We start from the raw sequence: 26,653 nt of genomic DNA on the forward strand, positions 1-26,653 counted from the left end.
AGCCCATGCAGTAATTGTCAAGTTACAGAACTACTCCAAGGTAAGCTGCATAGATGTTACGTTAGAAGCATTAAAAAGGTACCTTTTTAAATCTAGGGTGAAAAGCAAATTTGTTTACCTCTGGATTAAGAATTATTCAGCCATTTATTATTAATTATTCAGTTAAACAGAATGGTCAAGATAACAAGATAACAACAATACACTTTGCCAATACATATAATCACTACTAAGCAGGGCTGGCACATTTAATTTATCTGTCTGTTAGACTGCAATTTTTAAAAATTAATTTAAAAGATGCATCATGTTTTTAAAGTTATTTTTAATACAAGTGCCTACAAAATATACAGGTAGCAAGTACATCTTTAAAAAAGAGGGAATATCTCTTTAAAGATGATACCTGCAATGATGCTGGCATCATCCATGTAAAACCAAAGAAATAATGTTCGCTTCTTCAATTTTTTTATTCATACCACAATGAATGATCAAATCTATTAAAACTCATATGATTGTGCAGTATTTCATCATTTAAATGACATCCCATTTACTGTGTAAGGATTGTAGCGTGGTGGCAGAGCAGATGCTTTGAACGCAAATTTCATATCTGGTCTGGATTCATGTTGGTGATGTCCTATAAAGTCCTAAATTACTTTGGGCCTCAGTACCTGAAGGAATGCTTTTTCCTGTGCTGCTGGGGAGACCCTCCTTAGCATCCTACCTATGAGTGTTACACATTTCCTGTGCTGGCGTACCTGAGCTCTTCTGGGGAAACCCTCATTAGGGTTTTACCTATGAGAGTTAGACATATTGGTGATCTGGGAGAGAGCTTTCTCCATAGTGGTGCCCCACTCATGGAATTTCATCCCATCTGAGATCTACTTGTCTTCACTGCAGCGCCTGTTTACTCAAGATTTTAATAACTGTCAATTTCAAGATCTTAGTAATTATTCTCACTGCTTAATTTGTAATCTGTTGTTTGTATTTAGGTATCACTTGCAATTTTAATCATTTATCCACTCCTGATCCATAGTTGGATTTGTTGTTTTAATTATTAGTGTGCTCCACCCTGAAATCTTTGAACAGACATGTAATGACTGAAATAATCCATTGTGAAATTGTGGGCTGTGTTGTTACAATTCTGCATGCAGCAGACCTATAAAATTGATACTTCTCAGCATCTATCTAGTACTTAATAAAATTGAATTGTAGAAATGGCTCAAAGTCCCACAGCAATGCATGAGAAACGTTTGATTTTACATCTTAGAAAACAGAACTCCTTCCATTTCCTTTATACAGAAATATCTCAACTCCCGTCTTGGGGCTAAACAAGAACAGATGAGAAATATGGTAATTGAAGAGCCTCCTGAAGCTGTCACTGAAAGAAATTATAAAGCTCTTTTATATAAGTAGTAAATGTTAGCAGAGCCACATTATTAATAAAATACTCACTGCACTTTCCCCTCCTCCAGCACACGTACCCACACAAGAATCCTTTATAAACTTACCTGGAAGTCAGTCCCATTGAAGTAAATGGGGCTTGCTTCTGAACAGACATATATGGCATTATATTGCAAAGCACACATTTCAGCACAGTTAGTGAATTCTAAACTGACTGCCACCAAGGTCATTTTAAAGCCACACAAATTAATGTAATATACAGTGATTAAACATTATATTATTCAAAACTGTTTGACCAGATGCTATTTTTTATTCTCTTTCATATACAAAGTTAAAACCCATGTTCATGGGAACTGGCTGTGTGTCCAAGAAACTGAATAGCAGCAAAATAAAATGCTTTAGTGAAGCTTTATTTGGACACCAAATGGAAAAAAATGCACAATCACATCTGTCACTGCAAGTAACATAATCATCATCCATAATAATGCAGTAGATTTCTCAAAGGAGGAAAATGTCACAAAAAAGATGAAGCTGCAATCAAGAAATTGTTCCACTGTTATACAGTCTTTTGATTTTAAACAAAATTTTGTTAACCGCAACAGTCATTATCTATGAATTCCCCATGATCATTACACATCAGTGTTACTTGTGTGCCTCTGTGAGTGTGCAGGAAAAAGCATCTCTGCTCTCAACCAGCAAGATACTCTGGTGCAGTTTGTGCTGCTTGAGGTTTTTTAAAAAATGGAAGATAATAGGAATGAGGAAATTCGGGGGGGGGAACCCACCACAAGGCCACCATATGGTGTTTTGGGGTTTAGCTTTGCACATGCCACAGTCCTACCTATTGCTGCATTATTTGAGCTATACCTGTGAACATTAATTAAATTTGAACACATTTTTAAAAATACAAATGGTACAATGAGAATTCAATTGACATTGTTCAAGAAACTTTTAATAATGGAAAATAAATAATATTTAAATGGATTTATATGTTATCATCAATGTGTATAGAGCTTTACATGCTTCTCAGATGGTATCTCTCCAAACTGAAATTTTAAAAAACCCTCTAATTTCAAAATGCTCTACAGTCTTCTTTATGCCAAATGTAATGATAACCTCATAAAGGAGATTTTACAGGCTTTTTGTGAACTCCAGTTAGATGTATAAAAGGTGTCTCAAACAACATCATAAGCCTTACAGTAGGTATTCCAGATCCAAATCAAGCATCCTTTTCAGCAAAACACAATAACTATTGAGAATATCTGCCAGCTTCCTACTTACCTTTGCAAACAGTGCAGCACTGATTCTCTGGGAGGATGTAATCTTTTTCAGAGCAGTTCAATGGAGGACAGGTCTCTGTTACTTTTACTAAAATTCCATTCTGGAAATAATGTTTTAAAGAGTGACACTGATGAAAATTAAAGTGACAAGGAGGTCACACAGTTTTCAAGTCTACAGAACCAGTGATCTTTACCAACAACTGTAGTAAAGTAACAAGCAGTAAATACATTTTTACATGTTAACATCAAATACTGACTTAATCTGCTTGGACTCTCCTATTCCCACAGTTGAAAGGAAAGATTATGACTCATAAATTCAAGATTGCACAGTTGCCTCTACTTTCTGTAATTTGTTTAACCATTTGCAGGACACCAAATTTTCTACTCTTGTTTCATCAGACATTCATTGGAGTTTTATTTGGTGAATTTTGATTATTCATATTAATTTCTTTGATTCAAATACAATAGACAGACTTAGAGACAATACAGGACAATCAAGTCATAAGGCTCTTTAATGAGCTAGATGCCACATAAGGTTAACATCTGGCAAGTAAAAATTAGGCCACTTTTGGCTTTCATAACCTGTATATTCAGAAATAGTGGTAGTTAAATAATAAATCACAGTCTTTAAAATCTTGGCTCAAATAAAATGTAAGACAAGTCACCCCACTACCTGGTGTCTGGTGGGTGGCACCTAACCCCTGGGATGTCATGGTTCCTTATCCTCCTGCCACTGAAGCCACTGTCCCAAAGACCATGTTTTCATATGCTGCATTGCTTTATGATTGCCAGCATCCATGTTCTGGATACCACATTTCCATGCATGTAATATTACTGGAACGTGTCACCTTGGACTGAAGCAGTGGCAGCCAATAGGATTAGAACAGGGCACTGTTCCGGAAACAGACATGCCTGTGGGACGTGGTGGTGGGCATCCCAGTTCAGCCTGTTCCAGAGTACGACAGGGCAAACCCAATGGCCCAGACCAGAGCAGCCCTGTAAATCAGCAGGCGGCGGACATGGTGCGCCGTAAGGCCAATAGCTCGGTTCGTGTTGCCCAGTTGACACACCTTTGAGCTAGATATCCAAAGAGGGATGCTGCTGCTTACCTCCTAGTGGGTTTTCAGGAGGGATTTAGGATCCCTTATGAGGGACCTAGGGTTTCCACGTGGGCACCTAACCAGGCCTCAGTACGGATCTTGGATGAGGTGGTGGCTAGGAAGCTAGACAAGGAGATAGCTGCAGGCAGGATTTCCAACCCCTTTCCTCCCCCCCCCTTGCTGGACCTCCACATTTCGCCCCTGGGTACCCAAAAAACAGCAGGGTGAGTACCGGCTCATTCATAATCTCTCCTTTCTGAAGGGGAGTTTGGTGAATGATGGCATCCCCCCAGACATTGCCTCGGTATGATACTCTTCTTTTGTCGAGGCTGTCAGGGTGGTGAGAAGAGCCGGAAAGGGGGCCTTGATGGCAAAGTGCGACATCAAGTCTGCCTTTCATCTCCTACCTGTTAACCCTGAGGACATTGGCCTTTTGGGATTTCAGTTTTGCAGTCAATACTATGTGGATCAGGCCATGCCTATGGGCTGTTCCATATCGTGTTCCGCTTTTGAAGCATTCAGTACCTTCTTGGAGTGGGCCGTGAGGGACTGGGCTGGTTCTTCTTTGAAGGCCCATTACTTAGATGATTTGCACTGCACCCATATAGTGTCAGCCTTCACAGCTTTATTAAATTATTTGGGGGTCCCTCTGGTCCCTGAGTAGTGAGAGAGCCCCTCTACTTGTCTTACTTTTTTGGGTATTGAACTGGACACTGAGGCTCAGTATTCTAGGCTCCCACTCCTAAAAATCCAGGCATTAAGGGACAGGCTGCGAGCAGCTATGGGTCTGAAGAAACTCACATTGCTCCAATTACAGGAGATTGTAGGCCATTTGGTCTTCGCCTCTAAGGTAATTTCGCCTGGCAGGGAGTTCCTTAGGCACCTCTGTGATGCCATGAAGGGGATTAAGCATAGATTCCATTATGTCAGGGTGTCTGCCAGCATGAGAGCAGACCTCCAGACTTGGCTGTCTTTCCTGGATGATTTCAGTGGGGTCTCATTTTGGCATCAGGAGATGCTATTGGAGGCAGAGCTCCAGGTCCGTTCCGACGCAGCTGGTAGCTTGGGATTTGGCCTCATATTCCGCAATGAATGATGTGCTGAGAGGTGGCCTGCAGACTGGCATGAAAAGGGGGTTACTTCTGATTTAACTTTCTTGGAATTTTTCCCCATTGTAGTGGCAGTGCACATTTGGCCTCTTGCTTTCCAGGATTGCACAGTGCGGTTTTGGTGTGACAATCAGGTGACCGTGCAGGTTATTAACTGTCAGACTTCTTGGTCGGCACGGGTGAAGCGTCTGGTGTGGGTCTTTGTTTTGCAGTGCTTACGCTTTAACATTCTTTTCATGGCCAGGCATGTTCCTGGCCTGCAGAATAGCATTGCTGACGCACTTTCTCACCTCCAGATGGAGTGTTTCTGGAGGTTGGTTCCCGGAGCTTCACCCATGCCGACACATATGCCCACCAGTCTTTGGAGCCTTGGCAGTTAGAAGCAGGTGTTGCTATGGCCTCGGCATTGGCACCCAGCACACGGAAGGCATACCAGCACGCTTGTACTGACTTCTGGAAATTTTGAGCACAAGCCAGCCTACCAGACATGTGGCCCATACCTGTTAGCGATCTCATACGATATTTGGTTGCTTTGCGGGCTATAGGTAAGGTGGTCAGCACTCTTGCTGGCCAATTGTTGGCTCTGGCCTTTCAGTCCAAAGCCAGTGGCCTTCCCGAGTTCACAGTGGACTTCCAAATACAGAAGATGCTAGAGGGTTGGGCCAGAATCTCCCCTACGATACCTGACAGGAGGCAGCCATTTACCCCAGTTCTGATTGGCCAGTTGCTCCTGCAATTTCGGAGCCTTTGTTCCTCTTCATTTGAGGTGACACTATTCACTGCTGTTCTTGTCATCTTTTACAGCGCATTTCGCCCTAGTGAGCTGTTGGCTGCCTCGAAGGGAGACTGCTCTGCCAGAGCCCTGCAGTTCACAGACTGTGTTCTATCAGACTTAGCAGCCTGTATCACTCTAGAGTCTCCAAGACGGACCAGAAGGCCAAGGGAAAACAGGTCATGTTAGGCCCTTGCCCTATTCTTCATTTATGCCCTGTTGCTGCGTTACGGGCGTATTTGGCACTTTGCCCAGAAGGGTTTAGCTACCTCTTTCTTCATGAAGATGGGTCCGCCCTCACTCGGTTTTAATTCTGGACAGTCCTCAAGAGGGCCTTATTGTCATCGGGCCGCGATCCAGCGGTCTTTGGCCTTCATTCTTTCCGAATAGGGGCTGCTACTGCGGCAGCACAGATGGGCCTCTCGTCTCCTGATATACAGGCTATCAGCAGATGGCGATCTGCAGCGGTCAAAGTGTACATATGGTACTGATGGCATTGTACCCACGTTGGAGTGCATATACGGCACCCAAGGGCAGATAGTGATCTGCGATTGTTTGCACGGTTTGATAGTTGGAGTGCATATACGGCACCCAAGGGCAGATGGCGATCTGCAGTTGTTGCACAGTTTTGAAGTTAGAATGCATATATGGCACCTAAGGGCAGATAGCAATCTGCAGTTGTTTGGACAGTTTGCAGCTGGAGTGCATGTACGGCACCCAAGGGCAGATAGCAATCTCCATGGTTGTGCTGATTGTCCATTCTAGTTCCAGTTGGTTTGTTATTGTTTCTTCTTCCCTTCCCCAGGTATCAGGATGTGGCCAGAACCAGCAAGCGTCTTGCTGTGCGGGCATTCCATCTTGTTTTGGGTGCTGAGGAGAGCGTCTTCCACTGACATGGGGACACAGCTCCGTCTATCTGCCAGGGCCACTTTGCGTTGGCAGGCAAGAAGGGGCATGTCATGGGGTGAACTTCCTACCCTATGCCGGGAATTTTCGGCTGGCCCTCCTGCCCACATTCTAGTAGTTCACTTGGGTGAGAATGACCTCGTCCAGCACCCTGGTTTGGATCTATTTTATAGAGTGGTGAGAGATTTAGAGTGGGTCAGAAGTACTTTCCCCCATCTTTTAGTTGTTTGATCCGCCCTATTAGAGCAGCGAGTTTGGAGAGGGGCGGTTCACCCCAATAAAATTGATAGGGCTAGGCGTGGGGTGAACTGCAGAATTAAGAAGTTTGTACTGAGGAACAGGTGGGGCTACATTCCGCATCCAAGGATTGGTGTCGACTATCCTCATCCCTTTAGAGAGGATGGCATTCACCTTTCTGAACTTGGGTGTGACACGTTCTTAGAGGATTTACATAAGGGGTTGGTGGAGTTGTTGGGGTTTGTGGGGCGAGGCGTATAAACATGAGCTATACACCTCTTGTGGCATTGAGTTCGGGCAGGTGAGGAATTTGGTGGAGGGAGAGGTAGGTATTCTGAGGCATTTTTGGGTAAGGACGCCCCTCAGCAATCTTGCAGGACTCTGGTCTGCGGATAACTGGTGGGTGCCCCTGTGGATTGTCATGCTCATTGGGGTGAACACGTGTACAGCGGGGCCAGGATGCAAACTGCTCCCAAGGTTCACTGGGCAAGGAGGGAGTCTTGGCCCATATCCTTGCATCAGAGCCCACAGCTATCAGCTGTGATACATGCCCAGGAGACTGGGAGGATTCCATCCCCTCCAGAATAGCACAATTCCTCACCTGCCCGTGGGTTATAAGCAGTTATTAATTACGACTGGATATGTTTGAATTCAGATTCGGATTATGTTATATTTATTATATATAACATTTAAACCAATGCCACGTCTCACGAGTTTTCTTTGGCGGGTGTGTGGGCAATCTCCACTTCTCAGTGCTATGTCTTATCTCTGTGCTTTCTGTCTCCTGATACCCTATGAGTGACCCCTTATATATCCACCCAGGCTTTGCTGTCTTCTGCTTTAAGAAGCCATTAAAAATCTCTATTTTATCTTTTGTATTTCCTTGTTGGCGTTCTATTTGACTCTATATTTTCCTACTTGGGAGTTTAATTACCATATTTTAACTTTTTTTGTTCTCTTTTACTCTATCCCAGCTAGTCGAAAGTTTCTCACTTTCCTCTCAACCAAGGTACATTCTTCTTTTGTCTCAGTCAGTCTGTCTGTATTTTTAAACTTCCTGGAGGAATGCACACATTTTATTTCTGTGTAGTTTAGAGTATATTTAGACACTTGTATAAATAAAACAGGATGATGATAAAATCTTCCCTCATATGATAAAATTATGAGCATAGAGAATGGTCTATTGCAGTGGTTTTCAAGCATTCTACAGTCAAATACCACTTCCCATACACCAACATTTTTGTTGAGATATTCTGGTGCCTTTTCCATGGAACCCTTTTTTGTTGCAGAACATGCCACACGTTTGTATCATGTGAGGTCCCCATTTCAGACTCTGCGATAGGGAGAAATTCTATTCTATTTGCATTCAAAGGCAAATTATTAAATTTTGCACTTTCTGAAGCAATATGAGAACCAAAACATAGCCATCCTTACACACATCCAAATGTTGTGATGCAGTTTGACAATAAAACAATATTTATAAAAATTATATATATTAGGGAAAGTATGCATAAAAATGAGTATTAGTGAAAATAACACACAAAATGCATTATATTAGTGAAAATTGGTTGGAAAATGTGTACATTAACCAAAACATCATACAAAAATGTGCATATTAGGAGAAATTCTCACTAAAATACTGATGAATTTTCATGAGGATTTTTTAAAAAGAAAAAATCAAAATTGTGCAGAAATGTGAAGAACTGAATTTAAGATTGGAAAAATAAAACTGACTTAATCTACTTAGCATTTGCTGAAATGTACAGATCCTTCCACCTACTCACAGTTGTCCAGACAGAACTGAGACTATGCCATTGAATGCATGCTCTCAAAGTTCCCCCTTAGCTACACATTGCAGAGAAAGAACAATACTGTTGGGTCACTTGTCTTTCAGAGAAGGTTCCTGAAGCTTATTACCTAGACGTCCATGTATGTGGCTCTGAATCCTCTCAGAGGACAGAAAAATACAAATGTAATATTTGAATGAAGTCTCCTCCAAATGACCTATCATGCATTCATCCTTATTTACTTAAACAAAGCTTACATGGAAGTTGGATTATGTCCAGTTTTTATAGATTATTTGTTCCTATTTATTTGTGGGCAGGTTATACAACAATGAGCATTCATCCTGACTTGCTTGCAGGGTGTTCATGCATTTTCCCATTAATGATTCCTCCAACATTTCAGTGCATTTCCTGGTCAATTTCCTAACTGCAAAAAGTTGTGTTTTTTTAAAATGGGGTTTGTTGCACAAGGGCAACAAAGCACTTTAATCCTACTTCAATTGTGCAAATCTAAATTTCCAGTTCATGCTTGAATCCTTCCCGCAAAATAATGACAATCTGGAGGCACAGAGAATAAAAATGTATTTTAAAAAGTATGACTCCAAATCTTAAAAATGTCTCTTTTGTCACAAGCACTTGATGCAGAAAAGGTTAAAATTACACATACTTTGTACTACTACCTAGGACATGTTAACTAAAGTTATTTTATGAGCCACTTATTGCTTTCAATTATGGAGACGATACACACCATTAAAACTGAAAAAGTGAAACGTGAACAATTGCAGCACAAGTCTATGCAAATATATTTGGAAGAAAGTCCTACTGAGTTCATTATGCACAGGATTGCAAGTCTTAGAAGGTTAAAAAAAAACTTACATGGCATTCTTTGCAATTCTTGGAAATGACCCTCTGACCTTCTGCCAGGACTTTTCCTCCATAGATGCATTTGGCTAGAATTTTCAAAATAAATAAAAACATCAGTATTTAGTAGTAAGTGCATATAAATTATAGTTTGGTAAAAACAATACTGCTTTAACTAAACATAGATTTACTGCGGTAAATATGATGTAGGCATTTCGCTTTCAGTAGCAGACTGTTAATTGCTTGCATTTATTTTGACTGTAATAGTAAATTCACTACAAAAACTATTATCTTGAAGCATTTCACCACTCACACTGACAAACTAGGCTGCTTAGTGACCTGAAGTAATAGGAGAAGCAGAATAGATATTGAACTCAATTCATTAACAAAATTATTCATGGCAGTGACATTCTGCAGATAAGCCACAGTACACCGTACTAGTATTACGGTACATCTGTATTGGCAAAGTATTGAAGAATTAGATGGATTTGCTGGGTCACAATATATGGGTTCTGCTTAAATACTACAGTATAAAGACAGGTGAAAAAAGAATCTTCGGAACTGTGCCCCTGTGTACCTTAAAGTATTCATTAATTACAATAATTAAATAGAACACTGTTGGAAAGACAAGGATAACAAGCACATGGAAAAATGAAGCCTCCATAGAAAGATCCACAGTGAAGAGAATCTGTAACATTAAAATTAGCTTCTGGGACATATGGACCTAACTTTTCTTTATTGGAAACTTACAAAAATGAGCATCTAAATTCCAGATATTTTATTTCTTACATACTTTGAATTGCAGAAGGGTATGCATATATACAGCAGACTTTACCACAGTCTAGTTAGCTATTCTTACCCAAACAGGCTTCTTGAGCCATGCCAGATATAGCTTCATGCATGATGAAGGATAATTTCTTTAAGGAAAGGTAAATAAATTTTATTTCCCAGTTTATGGAGCTATATCTGGAATGTCTCAAGAGGCCTCTGTTCAGACAAAACCATTTGGGCTATTGTAAAAAAGCCAGTCATGCCAGATGTGTCCTCCATGATACCTGCTTTCTGAGGAACTGCAGATCTGTATTTGATGTAATAGCATTGCTAGCAAAGGCAAAAACATAAAAATGCAATGTGAGCAGAGCACAAATTTATATTCAAAATGACAGTTATCCAGTTCTTAAACAGACCCACAGTATCCTTTACTAGTTCTTGAAAGCAGATATTTCTGGCAATGGAATGGATATTGGCTCCAAAATCTTGATTATATGTTTGGCTAGAACATGGAAAGAAATTGGCTTGTACGCTGTTACTTCACGGGTTATATCCATAATAAGATGTCTGGTGTTCCAAATTAATAAAGCTAGAGAAACAAAATTCTCCCAAGCTGTGTTGTAAGTACAGTTAAACTGAAAGTTTCACCTATCCAAATGTTGTTTCCCAATGGCACAATACAAAACCCACTTATGACTTCTTGAGACACCTGCATTACTGAAAGCCATAACTGTTTTTAAGTCATCTTTTAACTCCAGTAAAAAGAATTACTAAGTAACATTGCTCTTTAAGTTATTTTACCACCATTTCCCTTTCAAGAACCCCAAGCACTTCAGAAGGGCACAAAACTTCACTTTTCAGTATTTCAAATTGTATCAATACTTTTCCTTGGCAATAGTCGTGTAGCCAACTTAGTGAGGTCTGAAATGACAGATGAGAAACTGAAAGGATGGCATTAGGCCTAGGGCTGGCAGAGGAACTAGATTTTTTTACAGCATACTGAAATGTTGTCCTTAGGAATTGCACTTTGCTTCTAACAAATTCCCCATATACTACCCATAAAGTTCTAAATGTTACACCAGAAAGCATATGCTAGCAACAAAGACAAAATCCCTATGAAAGGCGTCCTTTGAAATCCATCTCTACCACCACATTTTCCCCAATCCCAGTTTCACTTATGTGATTTCATCTCTGAAGAATACAGCAAGTCAGGCTATAGAATAATGGCCTGTCTACAATCTAGGCATAACATGCAGCCCAAGGAGTTTAACACACTATTTGTGTGAGGTTTAAGATAGTTCAATTAGCAGCTGTTGATTGGCAGGCAAATGGGGCAACATCAGCAAAGAAAATAAAGTACCAAGTATTTACCATTCCTAGCTGGAGCATAGCCCTATAAAAGTAACAAAGCTGTATCAATCTAAATGGGCAAGTTTTCTGGACTAACATCAACAACAGAAGCCTGCACTGCTTCAGTGCATTGCTCCCATGATATTTGATGATGTATATAAACATACTTGGTCATTTACCAGGATGCCATAGTATCTGTCAACATGATATGCGTCAGTAACAGACAGTGTGGTGAGGGCAGTGGTGTTCACCTGACCTCTCAACAACTGCTGCTGCTGCTGCTGCTTACAGGAAGGAGAGGTGGAAGGGTGAGACAGCGAGGTTGGCACACCGACAAGGAGTTCCAGACTGGTTCTTCCATGCATTTGCACTGCACCAGCTTCCTCACTGCCTTGTCCCTCTCTCAAGCAGTAGAATCTCAATGGGAGGTTAGGTGAGCACCACCACCCCATCATGTTGCCTGCTACTGATGAGCTTAAATCATACACTTCTATATATGGATGTAGTTATGTCACTTAGGTTATTTTTTTCTTTTTGTAAATTGGCTTTATTGAGGTTCCCAGTTTTCTATTTTATACTTCGTATTTTGTCTTATTGTTCTGTTGACTGTAAAAGACATCTGATTAACTTCTGCGTAGTAAGTGTGGCATTTTTGCAGCTATGGCTCAAAAATCCTCCTCTAAGAAAATACAAAATTGATGTTTGCCTTTTTGTTGTGCACATAGGCACAGGGCTGGAGGTGGTATGTTTCAGCTCCAAATATGACAGCAAAATATCACGGCTGGGCGTAAACAAAAAGAGAAGAAAAACTTTGTGAACAGTCAGATTTTGCCATAAAGTCTGGTCTGATCTCAAAAACACGTTCTGCACTGGAGGGATTAACCAAAGATAACAGAGCAAAAACATCAATTTTCAAAAATCATCCTTATGCATTTTTTGAGAAATGCTAGTTACTTTAACTCATGAACAAAAAAAGGATATTCATGCTGCTCAGTAAGCCCTGAAGGAAAAAAATACAGTTGATTATACTATCCATGGCTAAAGGGACAAACAGTAGAGAAATCAATCCACACAGTATTATCAGTATAGACAGCTTTAATGACTGGCGCCATGTTCTCCAAAAAAAAGTGTGTCCACAGCATATCCTTCTAACAAATGTTCCAAGTCTGTGCTACACCAACAAGTTGAGTTGGGTGTCTATCAAAACACCAAGAGAAAGTTTGTTTGTTCATATTTTAATTAGAGGACACGAAACAAAAGAAAAGCTCTCAAAGAAAAAAATGTGTTTCTGTATTCAGTTCAGTGTCTGGCTGCAGATGTAACAATTTCTGATCTCTTAACTATAGTTAAGACAATTGAGAGCATTCCGAAGACTTGTACATTCCTTCTTCCTCCAGTCTCCCCTGCAAATTCTCGTCCTTCAGTTATCAGCTGCAATCGTGGTTGCCATTACATTAGCTCTGATATTAACCCTATCACGTTTCAAGCAGGATTTTTAAACCTTAGTTAAAAGGCAACAGTATTGTGACTATATGGCTGCATTCAGACCTAATGCTAAAACATAGTTTACCTCTACAGGAACAGGCCTATTCTCCTCTTTGGCCCATGTGCTCCCCCTCCCCTCTCCTCCTTTTGCACAGTCTGGAGAAGGAGATCAGAATCTTTTTTCCCCTTTCAACATGGCTTGCTATTTCATTTAGACCATGAATTGTGGTTTAACACTAACAAGCTAGCTTCATAAACTGTGATTTGAAGTTGGCTTGTTCTAAAACATAGCATAGTTAATGTTAAACTATGATTCCTGATTCAGATGAAATGACATGTAAAAGAGTCTGGGAGGTGGCTAGGTCCATTCTTGTTGCACTAAGCCACCGTTTATTGTTCCATCCAAATGTGGCCTTGCTGGGCCCTGAATCAGCTGTAAAACTAAAACTCCACTAATTGTGTATTTTAATTCCAGCATATGGTAGGAGTATATTCTTCAACACTGGAATGCCCCTCTCCAGGAAATACAAAGCAGAATCAACTTTTAATTCACTTCCTAGAGAGTAAAGGCTTCCCAAAATGAAGTGACATCTCTGCATAACTTCACTGTATGACTAATATGTAGCACACACACAAAAAGAAAAGAAATCAGTATGACTTGAGTAATGCATAATATCTATACTTACATTTGCACACTTTGCAACACTGGCCGGATACATGGACTGGAAGACGATCTGGTGAACAGTTCAATGGTGGGCAGGCCATTCGCCGGCATTCCACTACTCCATTCTATGCAATTATAGGAAATGGAATTTAAACATATGTATAAAGCAGGGCTAGCCAACATTGTAGTCAACAACATCTGAAGACTACAACTCCCATCATCTGTGACCATTAGCCATGCTGGCTGAGGCTGATGAGAGTTGGAAGTACAAAACCTCGGGAGGGCACTACATTAGCTATCCTGGTTATGGAGAAATTTATATTTTAGAAAAAAGCATGATAAACAAATGAAAAAATAATTAGCTATATCGCAAGCTACAATTTCACCATTCTGCAATGACCATGATAGTATCTGACTGCTTCCTATATGAAGATATATGACATTTCATATATAATTCATTTCCCTTATTCTACCAGTCTCTAAGTAGGTTAGGCAAGTAAAGCCTTCTACTCATTTTTTGCAAACATATAAAATAACACCTTCACAGATTCCGTCAATCATCTTCAGTATTTTAACAAACTGTTTTTTGTTTTCTTGTGCAAACAAAACTTCTCATCTGCTAGTTATCAAATAATTTCAGTTCCGATAGTTATCAAATAATTTCAACTGTACAAGATTTACATACTAATCAACTTTTGTTCTTCTGGTATTCAAAATGATAAATACCACAAACAGAACATACATGTTGTTGGCATGCAAGGTGCAACCTATGAATACAATTAAGATAACGTTTCCCTTTCCCACAAACTACAGCAATACAATTCTAAATTGTACACAGAAATACTAAAGTGTTCACTCAAAAATAGATCCATCTAAATATAACAAGAAACTGTTTTTATACAGGTAACATTTTTGCTCCCTCCCCTACTCTACACTTAATGCCATGCAGTAATGAGATAATTCTCCAAGTTAACATTATGTACTCAAGAGCCTAGACTGAATTGTAATTAGTTGTCTTACCCCCATACATAAGTTAGAAGTTTCTTACTTTGCATGTGCAATTCCTGCAGTGATCATCTTCTACCCATGAGTCTTTGTCTCGATAGATCACTCCATTTACTTGACAAGTCTTCTCACAGTGACAGTTTTCCAACTGACTAAGCCTCATTTCTGCATAATTTAGCTATAAATGAAAGTTACGTGATTTAATTCCTGGAATTCATGCATATAAAGGAAAGGAGCAGCTTACTGATCTTAAGGGGAATTAGATTTATCATAGTGCCAAAATCTACACAAAAACTTTAAGCTGGTGTAAATCAGCCCAGACACACAGAAAGCAATGCAGTACTATATGTATGCTGTATATACAGCTAGTATAGCATAAGTGGGGAGGAGAGCCTGGCTGGGAGTCCAGAGTCTATGAGTTCAAATCCCTGCTCATGTCTTCTGGGTGTCAAGGGCCAGCTAAAGATCACCCCCACAGGGAGTGGCTCAGGGGTTACGTGCCCTGCCACCTGTGCAGCCATGGGCAATTGGCATAGTCCCAAGGAGCCCAGTTGCCCCCCAACTGGCAATTGCGGACAAGAAAGGGGCTGGCTTGTGCAGCTGTGGCAAGCTGAGCAGGCCCTAGCCAGCTGGGAAGGACTAGCCTCGGAGGGAGGCAATGGTAAACCCCCTCTGGATACCGCTTACCATGAAAACCCTATTCATAGGGTAGCCATAAGTCAGGATTGACTTGAAGGCAGTCCATTTTGTACTCACATTGTATATGCATATTGTATGTGTTCTGCTAGTCTAGTAAGATCAGTCAAAACTAAAGAACCTCTGGCTCTAGGAAGGGGACCTCATGGTAATTGTCTGACCTGTAAACTTGCAATCAAACTGACACCATGTCTGCAAAACATAATTATTAACTTTTCATAAGAATATCTACTAATTCTTCTAGAAATAAATAATAAGAACTGGAGGTTCCAGTTCTTGCCTCTCTGTTTTGGAGAATGTTAATAGTTGGAAAAGACCCTCTCTTGTCCCCATGCACCACCTAAATATTTTCTAGTGGTTCCCACAACTCTTTGGAGCAAATTTGGAGAGGGTAAGGGGCATGCATGGGGGAAGGGGTAGCCTCATTGCACAAGTGGAAATGTAAATCCTTGTGCTGATGGAATGCATTAGTTGAATACAATCTACACTTTGTATTCCAAGCAGTCAGATTTGTAGCTCTTTCCCATCTGGCTTCTTGTAATTTTTCAATAAATTTGGACCATTCAGAATATGCGACTCTGGATGGGGAACCTATGGCCCTCCATATGTCATTTAACTCCAACTCTCATCACCCCCAGTCAGCATGGCCACAGGCACAGATAATAGAAGTTGTAGTCCAACAACATCTGGAAAGTCACAGGTTCCTCAGTTCTGCTCTAACTGGAGATGCTAGAGACTGAGCTTAGAACCTTCTGCATACTAAGTATGTGCCATACTACTTCATTAAGTGTCATTTGTATAGCTTTAGTTCTGTATATATAAGTAGGCTTTATCTTACATGAAGCAAGTTTCTAATTGACATCACAAACTGTTTTCCAGGGTGGTGAGCACAGAAGAAGGAAGAGTTGTACTACATATTAAAAAAAACAGTATTTTCAGGGATGGTGCATTTTTAGCAAGAATCAAAACCTCTTCTGTAAATGGTAAGTGCTTTCTCAAGCACTTCAAAGAGAAAGCTGCTACTGAAGGTTGTAGTGAAGTCCTGTCCTAATTTCCCTTGCTGCTCTTGCCAGCCTTTAGGGAACAGAACAAAACTCTGCTCTGCTGCATTACATTGTGCTGAAGAAACCATTGCACTGAAGAAAAGTAGCAAGTGATATTTAAGGCACATAAAACATCGATATGGAGCTATATATGTCTGCTTCCTAGAAACTGTATCAATGTGTGTAGTAAGCACACTGGTCCATTAGAACAAGTAAGATAGTCATCAAAACAAAAGCTTCTGCACTCATGTTAATAATACATCAAGCATATTGACCTTAGGAAACTGTGAGAAAACTTTCAGCTTTTAGCAAAACAAATAGAAGGTGATATCACACAGTATTTATTTTATTTTATTTTATTATTTCAATTTATATACCGCCCTTAGCAAAATAGCTCTCAGGGCGGTGAACAAACAAGAAGTTTGTTAAAACTACGCACTGTTCCTGGTTCATATCTCACCTCAGCCATGAACCCACTGAGCAGTCTTAGAGAGCCAATCTCTCGTTCTCAATCTCCTATGTTTAATATAAAAATACAAACCCTGGCCCACCTCTCAGGATTATTGATACATTGTTTCAATGTATTTTAATGCATGTTTTTATGATGTTTCAAAGTATTTTTAATGCTTTTGTTTGCTGCCCTGGGCTCCTGCTGGGAGGAAGGGCGGGATATCAATCAATCAATCAATCAATCTATAAGTACTGGGAACTTCTGCCATCAATATCTATTATTTATTGACATTTTAGCAGATGAATTCATTTTGTCTGTATAATGTCTAAACATACCAGATGCAATCCTGAGATAGCTAATGGTAAGACTGCTATTGTGGCCATTATGACTTTGTAGGTCAAGGATGACTATGTCTATTTTGTACATGGACACACAACTGTGCTATTGGAGGATTTATAATGAGGGCTTTGCTTCTCATTTAAACTCTGTTGTCATTCAAATAACAACACAGCATTGGTGTATGTAACAAACTCTATCCTCTTTTCATACTGAGCCATACTCAAAGCCATACTCATAAATTTCTTTCAGAAATTTATAGACCACAAGAGGAGGAAGAATTTTACAAGAAGTCACATTCTGATGGCCTTTATTTTACAGCTAAATAGTATCCAGTATGAGTAAAAGCTAAAGCATATGTTTCCAAACAACATATGCCTTATAGGGGTGGGTGGATACAATCTTACAGAAATTTACAGTATTCATCACATAAGCAGAAAAGTGTAAATTCTTTGTTCGAAATGATATTCAATTACATTTTATAATTTTTCTGTTACTTCACACAAGACATCCATGAATATATTTTTATACAAGCCATAAACTATTATATTTTTTCCTAATCAATCCAAATGCTTCCAGCTTTAGAAAGAAATAAGCAAGATGTACATATTAATTTTTGTGGGTTTTTAATTCCCCCCCCATGTAGGTTAAAAAAAATTGATTCTCCTAAAGCCAGGCATGATCCAGCATTATCAACAGAATGGATATCAATCCATCTTCAAATCCCACTTGACTTCAAACATGCTTTTCACGCTTTAGAAGGCAAAAGGCATTCTTTCTTGGTACTGATAATCCTTTCCATTTTCAGCAGTGAGCCCTTAAAAGCTTCTATACTTGCAACAATTTAAACACTATACACATTTTATTTAATTGAAATGGTATTTGAAGCATCTTCAGGATTTTTATTTTTAAAATATAATTTGTGTGTGTGAAAACCAAAACACACCCAGTTTTCTTTTTTTCAGAAAGAAACACACAAAATGAAAGGATAATAAGGAAAATGATACGGGAAATGCACTTAGAACGCTATCCTATGCTCTCAATAAGCCAGCTTGGGGTATAGATTCAACAGAAACCCCTTATTAAAGCATATCTAAAAATATGTTTTATATTATTCCTTGTATTGTGAAACAAAACTACAAATTGTTGTAAGCTAACAAGTATATTAGTGTTTCATACAAGAGACCTCCATCTTGATTAACCTTTCAGTTTGTTCTGACACACTCCCACTCGGTAGGTCACCACACCTCTTCACCCCTTGTTTCTTCCAGCTCATCTTTTAACGGAACCTTCCACTCATATGCCTCTGCCAATGGAAAAATACTAGCAGAACATCAGAGACACACTAGCACAAGGCTAAGCTGGCATATATCTACTGCCAGTTTAACTCCATTGGTACAGTACCCTATATGGCACAGTGATGGAGGTGTGACAGGGAAAGAGCAGACTAATACCAAATCCTACACTGAATATTGTATACTCCCTCAGACCCCATCCCTGTGCTGTTCCTGTGCCAACATAACTTTACAGTGACTACAGAAGTTGCTGAAAAACAGCAACTAAATTGATCAAGGGGATAGAACAACTCCCTTAAGAAGAAATGTTACAACATTTGGGGCTTTTTAGTTTAGAGAAAAGGCAAGTAAGGGGGGGATATGGTACAGGTGCATACAATTATGCAGGTTGTGTAGAAAGTGGATAGAGACTTTCAACATAACTGTTCTTCCTCTGTCATAATACTAGAACTCGGAACCATCCAATGAATGTTAGAAAATTTAGGAAAGTCAAAGTAAGTATTTCTTCACACAGCACATAGTTAAACTAAGGAATTCTCTCCCAGAACCTGCAGTAATGGCCACCTGGTTTTAAAAGAATATTAGACAAATTCAAGGAGGTTCAAGGGCTGCCTTAATATGATAGCTATGTTCTACCTCCATTGTTGGAGGCAGTATGTCACTGAATGCCAGTTGCTAGAAATCACAAGAGGAGAGGGTGCTGGTGCACTCAGTTTCTGCTTACTAGGCATCTGGTTGGCCTTTGGCATGATCCAGCAAAGATCTTCTATGTTAAAACACTGCCCCAACCTCTTCCTGTCTGCAGCATATGATTCAGATTAACAGTGGACTGACTCATGATATACCACACATCCAGCAGTATATATACTCCCTCCTAAGAGATCATAATACAGATAAGGCAAGTGGCATGCTTTATCTCTCCAGTTGTGTGTTGTGCACATTTAGAGCACACAAAGAGAGATTATGGGGATTATGAGGAAAGGGCATTTTGTGCAAGAAGATAGCACATTGCTAACATTTGTCTTTTGAGAATGTTTACAGGTAACCTACCTCGGGGTTCCAGAAATAAACACCAAACAGCAACATCTACTCCTATAAATGGGAATGCAAGGACAAAGCCCAGCACCCTTTTGATTCCAATCAAGGTTTGTGGGGGGTCTCCTTTTGGTAGATTTTTGCTATATTGCTCAGCTCACTATTAAGAATATTTTGGGGACAAGAAATATTTGTGTTCCAATTTTTGTCTCAGTTGTAATATAACTATCCTGGAGGCTCAAGACTGATGGGTTGTTCTGGGTATAACACAGTGCCTTGTGTAGTGAGGGGCATTGTAGTGTCTTTGTGTCTAGCAGATTATGATTTCTGTGATGTGGGGTACAATGATGTCGTCGGTGAATTTCCCCATTGCTGTGAAAGTATTTCTTCACCCAATGCTTAATTAATTTATTGAATTAATTGTCACAAAGTGTGATGACAGTCATTAGCATATGAAGCTTTAGAAAAAATAAGTAAATTCACGGAGGAAAGGTTTATCATAGATTTGATCTCATGTTCGCAAACAGATTACATTTGAAACAACAGTGGATATTGCTGTGCAGGTCCAGGATTCAAACATAGGAAAACAGGTTCTGCCAACTCCTCAAATCTCTGTCCTCCTACTCACCACTGAATGGTGGCAAGAGGAGGCGCAGTGCAAATGCCATAGTAACCAAGCTTATCTTGTCTGGATTGCACAGTGGCAACCCTCACAAACTGTGATGTTGCTCTATGAAGCTAAGTTTTATTTTTACAATAATTTGATCCTATGCTCTCTAGTATTATAGTCCTTGGTATTATTTTATCAGATTAAGTACTCAGTTATTGAAAGACCAAACCTATGTCAATAAAAGTAGTCTGAGGCTCTTTCCATTTGTGGATGCAAAAACGAGTGCTCTTTTAATTTGTTTTTGAAAATGAAATGGACTGCCTTCAAGTTGATTCCGATTTATGGCAACCCTATGAATAGGGTTTTCATGGTAAGCGGTATTCAGAGGTGGTTTACCATTGCCTTCCTCTGAGGCTGAGAGGCAGTGACTGACCCAAGGTCACCCAATGAACTTTATGGCTGTGTGGAGATTTGAACCCTGGTCTCCCAGGTCGTAGTCCAGCACTTCAACCACTACACCACACTGGCTCCTAACTTGTTTTTATATCCTTGAAAAGAAAAAAAGGCTATTTAAAGATGACAAAAATGCATTTAAGGATGACAAAAAGAACAGTCAAACCACTTCCTCCACCACAGGTTTGTTTATTGCAGCATTAAATACATAATCTAAGCAATACGTACATAATCTAAGCAATACGTACATAATCTAGAAAAGTAACAATGTGTGTCAGGACTTCATTGTCACATTTTAGCTTTACAATGTAACCAGCAGTACCAAAACATGAGCCACTGAGCATATGTAAAATGCACTTCACTTACCATGAAGTAGTTACAATCTGTTCATACAGATGTGGAATTAAGGCCAGAAGCTTCAAATTCAGAAGCTGTGGCTTTCAAGAAGGCATGACAACTAGCATGTGTCATTTTAGAACTTAAGCATTAAGTTTATGTTTAGCAATAAATAATATGAGTAATTCTGCATTCCACTTGGTTTTCTCTAACAATTAAACATACAAATGTGACATGTTCTCACTGGGCCATGAATGCAACAAAATACTCCACTTCTGTAGTGCAAAGCGCAACAAAGCAACAATTCCTGGGAATAAGGAATAATAAGGTAAAGGGTACTCCACTTGTAGGGCTGCTTGTAACCTTCGGAATGTTAATTATGTACTATCTAGCCTAAAAAATCAGCAAAAAAAATATAATTAACTGCAGCAAGGACATGTCATCCGATACACTATATAAATGGCACCTACTAAGACCACCAGCATGTCTCAGAATAATTATCTCACTTTCCTGCAGTAAAATTGAGCTGAAATGTAATATTTCTTTCTCAAAGTGATGCAGTCCAAACCATGCTGATTAAGAGAGTAAAATGTGGTAAAATAAAGCTAGAATATCAGAATAAAGGAAAGCATAAAGAGAATGGGAATATTAAACCAGGGAATGCTCTGAATAAATCAGTGAAGAATGTACTGCCTTGTGTAGTTTTCATTCAAAAAGAAAACAATAAATAAATAAATAATGCATTGGCACTTGCAAGGAACTTTTCAGTCCCATTTTAAAAATGTCAAAAGTGAATGTTTACTCACAAGTAAGTTTCATTTTGTTCAACAGGACTAACTTCCATGCAAGAGATTATAGGATTGTATGGAAAACTAAACAATGGCCCACAGACTGGAAGCATTTAATATATATCCCAATTCCAAAGAAAGGGGACCCCAGGGAATGCAATAATTATCGAACTATTGCCTTAATATCCCATGCAAGTAATGCTCAAGATTCTACAACAAAGGCTTTTACCATATATGGAGGAAGAAATGCCAGATGTCCAAGCTGGATTTAGAAAGGGAAAGGGCAACAGAGATCATATCGCAAACATATGTTGGATAAAGGAACAGACCAAGGCATTTCAGAAGAAAATCACCCTGTGCTTTATAGATTACAGCAAAGCCTTTGACTGTGTAGATCATGAAAAACTATGGAATGCTTTAAAAGAAATGGGGGTACCTCAGCACCTGATTGTCCCAATGCACAACCTATACTCTGGACAAGAGGCTACTGTAAGGACAGAATATTGAGAAACTGATTAGTTCCCAATCGAAAAGGGTGTGAGACAGGGGTGTATTTTATCACCGTATTTGTTTAATCTATACGCAGAACATATCATACGAAAAGCAGGATTGGAGCAAGATGAAGGAGGTGTGAAAATTGGAGGGAGAAATATCAATAATTTAAGATATAGAGACGATACCATACTACTAGCAGAAATCAGTAATGATTTGAAATGAATGCTGATGAAAGTTAAAGAAGAAAATGCAAAAGCAGGACTATAGCAGACCGTCAAAAAGACTAAAGTAATGACAACAGAAGATTTATGTAACTTTAAAGTTGACAATGAGAACATTGAATTTGTCAAGGATTATCAATACCTCGGAACAGTCATTAACCCAAATGGAGACAATAGTCAAGAAATCAGACAATAGTCAAGAAATGGTAATCCTATGAATCAGTGACCTCCAAGAGCATCTGTCATGAACCACTCTGTTCAGATTTTGTAAGTTCAGGTCTATGGCTTCCTTTATGGAATCAATCCATCTCTGGTTTGGCCTTCCTCTTTTTCTACTCCCTTCTGTTTTTCCCAGCATTATTGTCTTTTCTAGTGAATCGTGTCTTCTCATGATGTCCAAAGTATTATACCCTCAGTTTCATCATTTTAGCTTCTAGTGATAGTTCTGGTTTAATTTGTTCTAACACCCAATTATTTGTCTTTTTCACAGTCCATGGTATGTGCAAAGCTCTCCTCCAACACCACATTTCAAATGAGTTGATTTTTCTCTTATCCGCTTTTTTCACTGTCCAACTTTCACATCCATACATAGAGATTGGGAATACCGTGGTCTGAATGATCCTGACTTTAGTGTTCAGTGATACATCTTTGCATTTGAGGACCTTTTCTAGTTCTCTCACAGCTTGCCCTCCCCAGTCCTAGACTTCTTCTGATTTCTTGACTATTGCATCCATTTTGGTTAATGACTGTGCCGAGGTATTGATAATCCTTGACATGTTCAATGTCCTCATTGTCAACTTTAAAGTTCCATAAATCTACTGTTGTCATTACTTTAGTCTTTTTCACGTTCAGCTGTAGTCCTGCTTTTGTGCTTTCCTCTCCTCCCTAATTAGACTAATTAATTAGACTGCCTTTAGCCACACCCTCTGATGACATTGTGACATCATACCTTCTTACAGAGATTTAACTCTTTACAGGATACACCTATATATAAATATTGCATTATTAAGCAGATTCAGGCTCATATCAGGCTCCAGATAAGAAATTGAAGGGGCAATTGCTGGACTCCACCTATCTTCTTGAAATACAATAGTCTTGCGGATATTTTCCAATAGCTAGAGGAAAGTGCCACAGTCCCCAAAAAACAGGGAGGCCACTCTCACGGCCGGTTGTCCTGGCAGCAGGGCACCTGAGAACCCAAAGGTGGCAGGCAGGCGAGGAAAGAGCAGGTGGACACAGCATGGAGCACCTACTGGGGAGTCACCAATGCCCAACAGAGAACTGAGAAGATCACAGAACCAGGGGAAATCCCCAGACAATAATGGAGAAAGGAATCTTAGTCTGGGGGGCAAGGCCCAGGTCCAAGAACAGAAACCCAGTGGCACTGGGGGTGAGAAGAAAGCAAGCAAAGGCTAAAGGACAAAATAGAAAACTTTTTTTAAATTGAGGTGTTAAAAGGGTTGAAGGAAGGCTATAAAGACTCTTTCCTCAGCTCTAGTATCTGTGCTATACTTAGGTGCCCAAAGAGACGTCCAATAAATACAATGCATACTTCAGCTTCCTATTAGAGCCCCTTCATATCAAACCAGAAAAAAACAGAAGTTAACGGAAACAAAGCAAGATCAGCCAGAACTTCATTCCAGTTCAACAGAACGCAAGCGTATCAAGACCAGCTAACAGATCCCAACCCTACTTGCAACTATTCCACTGAAATCAGCAGGACTTAACTGTGGCTGAATTATGCTCCAGGTTTCAAACCATTAACTTTGCAAAGATTTGAAATAGATAGCGGCCACATTCACATGTCCTGCTAAGCCATAGTGATCAAAAAGAAGTCATAACAATCCTTGGGTACACAGCTGGGAGGAAGACTTCAGAAGCTTTTAGTTTCACTTTCCCTTAAAGCTGACTTGTCATTTCATCCAGTCAGGGATCATAGCTTATGTCTGTCTAGTTTAAACAAGCTAGCTTCATAACACATGATTTAAAGTTGATTTGGTCTTGAAAATGACCAGAGATATCTGATAAACCATGATCTTTGATCCAGGTAACACAAAATGCTGGCTTTAAGAGAAAGTGGGGGAGGGGAGGTATTCTGAAATCATCTTGACCACATGGGAAGAAACGGGGGAGCACATAAGTTTTAGGCTTCTTCCAGTTCCTTCCTGTTCATGCACATCTGACTAAACCATGGTTTAACTTTAGCATGATATAGAAACAGAGCCCATAGGTATATACAATGTTTTGTTTGATAACTGGCATTTTTATGTTATGAGTCTATGTTATCATCAGCTGCAAAAGCACATGGAGAGGTGAGATTAATAAAACAAATCAAGGCAGTTTAGAAACAAAATAGGACTGAAGCAGAATATGATGGGCAGCTATTGCTGCCTGACTCCACTGGTAGAACTCCGATCCTCATGTCCTCTATTCCTCACCATCACACCATTCCATGCCAAAAAAAACAAATACAAGGTAAGAACTGGAAGCTTAGATCCAGAACATTATGCAAATGAACTGGAATGGTAAATATATGCTTAATTTGTATGTGTTTTATCTCTATGGAGAAAAAAGAAATAACATATGAAACAATCCTGTGGTATGTCCATCCATCAGGTTAAGAAGCTGCCTTATACTTAGTCAGACCATTTGTTTATCTGGCTTGTACTGTCTATACTGACTGGCAGCAGCTTTCCAAGATTCCAGCCTGGACACATTCCCAGCCCTACCTGGAGATGCTGGTGACTGAACCTGGGACCTTCTGCTTGCAAGGCAGATGCTGTACGACTGAGCTATAGGCCTTCCCCTTCTTGAGACTGGGCAAGAACTCACTCCCAGCTGATTTTCTTATTTCAGGCATCCTTTTGCATCAGTGTTCAACAGAATGATTCACACAGAGGAAAGAAGTGTAATCTTTGCTGTATATGGATCATATTAAGTTAATCTTCCATTTATGGTATGAGACATAATGATATAGATCAACGGACAAAAAAAGGGAAATGTACACATGGTTGCCCAAATATGTGAAGCAAATTACAACCTGGATGTAATTGGAAAACTAAGAACAAAGGTGTGGTACCTACTTTCGCTGTCATTTTAGCCAGAAGTTCTTGCAAATCCATAATTCCTTGAACCAGGCTTAAGAAGTCGCTGCAGGTTGGGCAGGCTCAATAAAGGAAGGAAGAAATGAAGGAAGGAAAACAAGAGATAAATACCATATTATAAAAGACAAAGCACCAGACGCTTAACAACGTACAGAGACCAGATAGGTATTGGTTTCTCACATTTCAACTACAGATATTAGAAAGATTATAAGAAAATTAAAACAATCAGAAATTCTTAATAGAAAATAGAATAAATAATTTAAAGATTGATGTATCAAATGTATCTTGTATTACTGGGAATATACCTCAGTGGAATCCTATAATCACAAAAAAGCATAGAGGAAAGATAAGAACATAAGAAGAGCCTGCTGGATCAGGCCAGTGGCCCATCTAGTCCAGCATCCTGTTCTCACAGTGGCCAACCAGGTGCCTGGGGGAAGCCCGTAAGCAGGACCTGAGTGCAAGAACACTCTCCCCTCCTGAGGCTTCCGGCAACTGGTTTTCAGAAGCATGCTGCCTCTGACTAGGGTGGCACAGCACAGCCATCATGGCTAGTAGCCATTGATAGCCCTGTCCTCCATGAATTTGTCTAATCTTCTTTTAAAGCCGTCCAAGCTGGTGGCCATTCCTGCATCTTGTGGGAGCAAATTCCATAGTTTAACTATGCGCTGAGTAAAGAAGTACTTCCTTTTGTCTGTCCTGAATCTTCCAACATTCAGCTTCTTTGAATGTCCACGAGTTCTAGTATTATGAGAGAGGGAGAAGAACTTTTCTCTATCCACTTTCTCAATGCCATGCATAATTTTATACACTTCTATCATGTCTCCTCTGACCCGCCTTTTCTCTAAACTAAAAAGCCCCAAATGCTGCAACCTTTCCTCGTAAGGGAGTCGCTCCATCCCCTTGATCATTCTGGTTGCCCTCTTATGAACCTTTTCCAACTCTATAATATCCTTTTTGAGATGAGGCGACCAGAACTGTACACAGTATTCCAAATGCGGCCGCACCATAGATTTATACAACGGCATTATGATATCGGCTGTTTTATTTTCAATACCTTTCCTAATTATC

The 26,653-nt window shown here is 39.7% G+C and overlaps 1 protein-coding gene across 8 annotated transcripts in view; it reads right to left on the reverse strand.

Moving 5' to 3' along the window:
• NELL1 (neural EGFL like 1) overlaps positions 1-26,653 on the reverse strand; it is an 859,864-nt gene that overhangs the window by 577,484 nt on the left and 255,727 nt on the right. For all 8 annotated transcript variants that reach the window (XM_061610630.1, XM_061610631.1, XM_061610636.1 and 5 more), the window contains 5 exons: positions 25,562-25,644; positions 14,763-14,897; positions 13,737-13,839; positions 9,460-9,533; positions 2,677-2,776 (listed from right to left, as the gene is read on the reverse strand). In XM_061610630.1, coding sequence (XP_061466614.1) covers positions 2,677-2,776; positions 9,460-9,533; positions 13,737-13,839; positions 14,763-14,897; positions 25,562-25,644 — 495 coding nt within the window. The remainder of the gene's footprint in view (positions 1-2,676; positions 2,777-9,459; positions 9,534-13,736; positions 13,840-14,762; positions 14,898-25,561; positions 25,645-26,653) is intronic.

This window comes from Rhineura floridana, chromosome 2, assembly GCF_030035675.1.
Source record: "Rhineura floridana isolate rRhiFlo1 chromosome 2, rRhiFlo1.hap2, whole genome shotgun sequence".
Classification (NCBI taxonomy): Eukaryota; Metazoa; Chordata; class Lepidosauria; order Squamata; family Rhineuridae; genus Rhineura; species Rhineura floridana.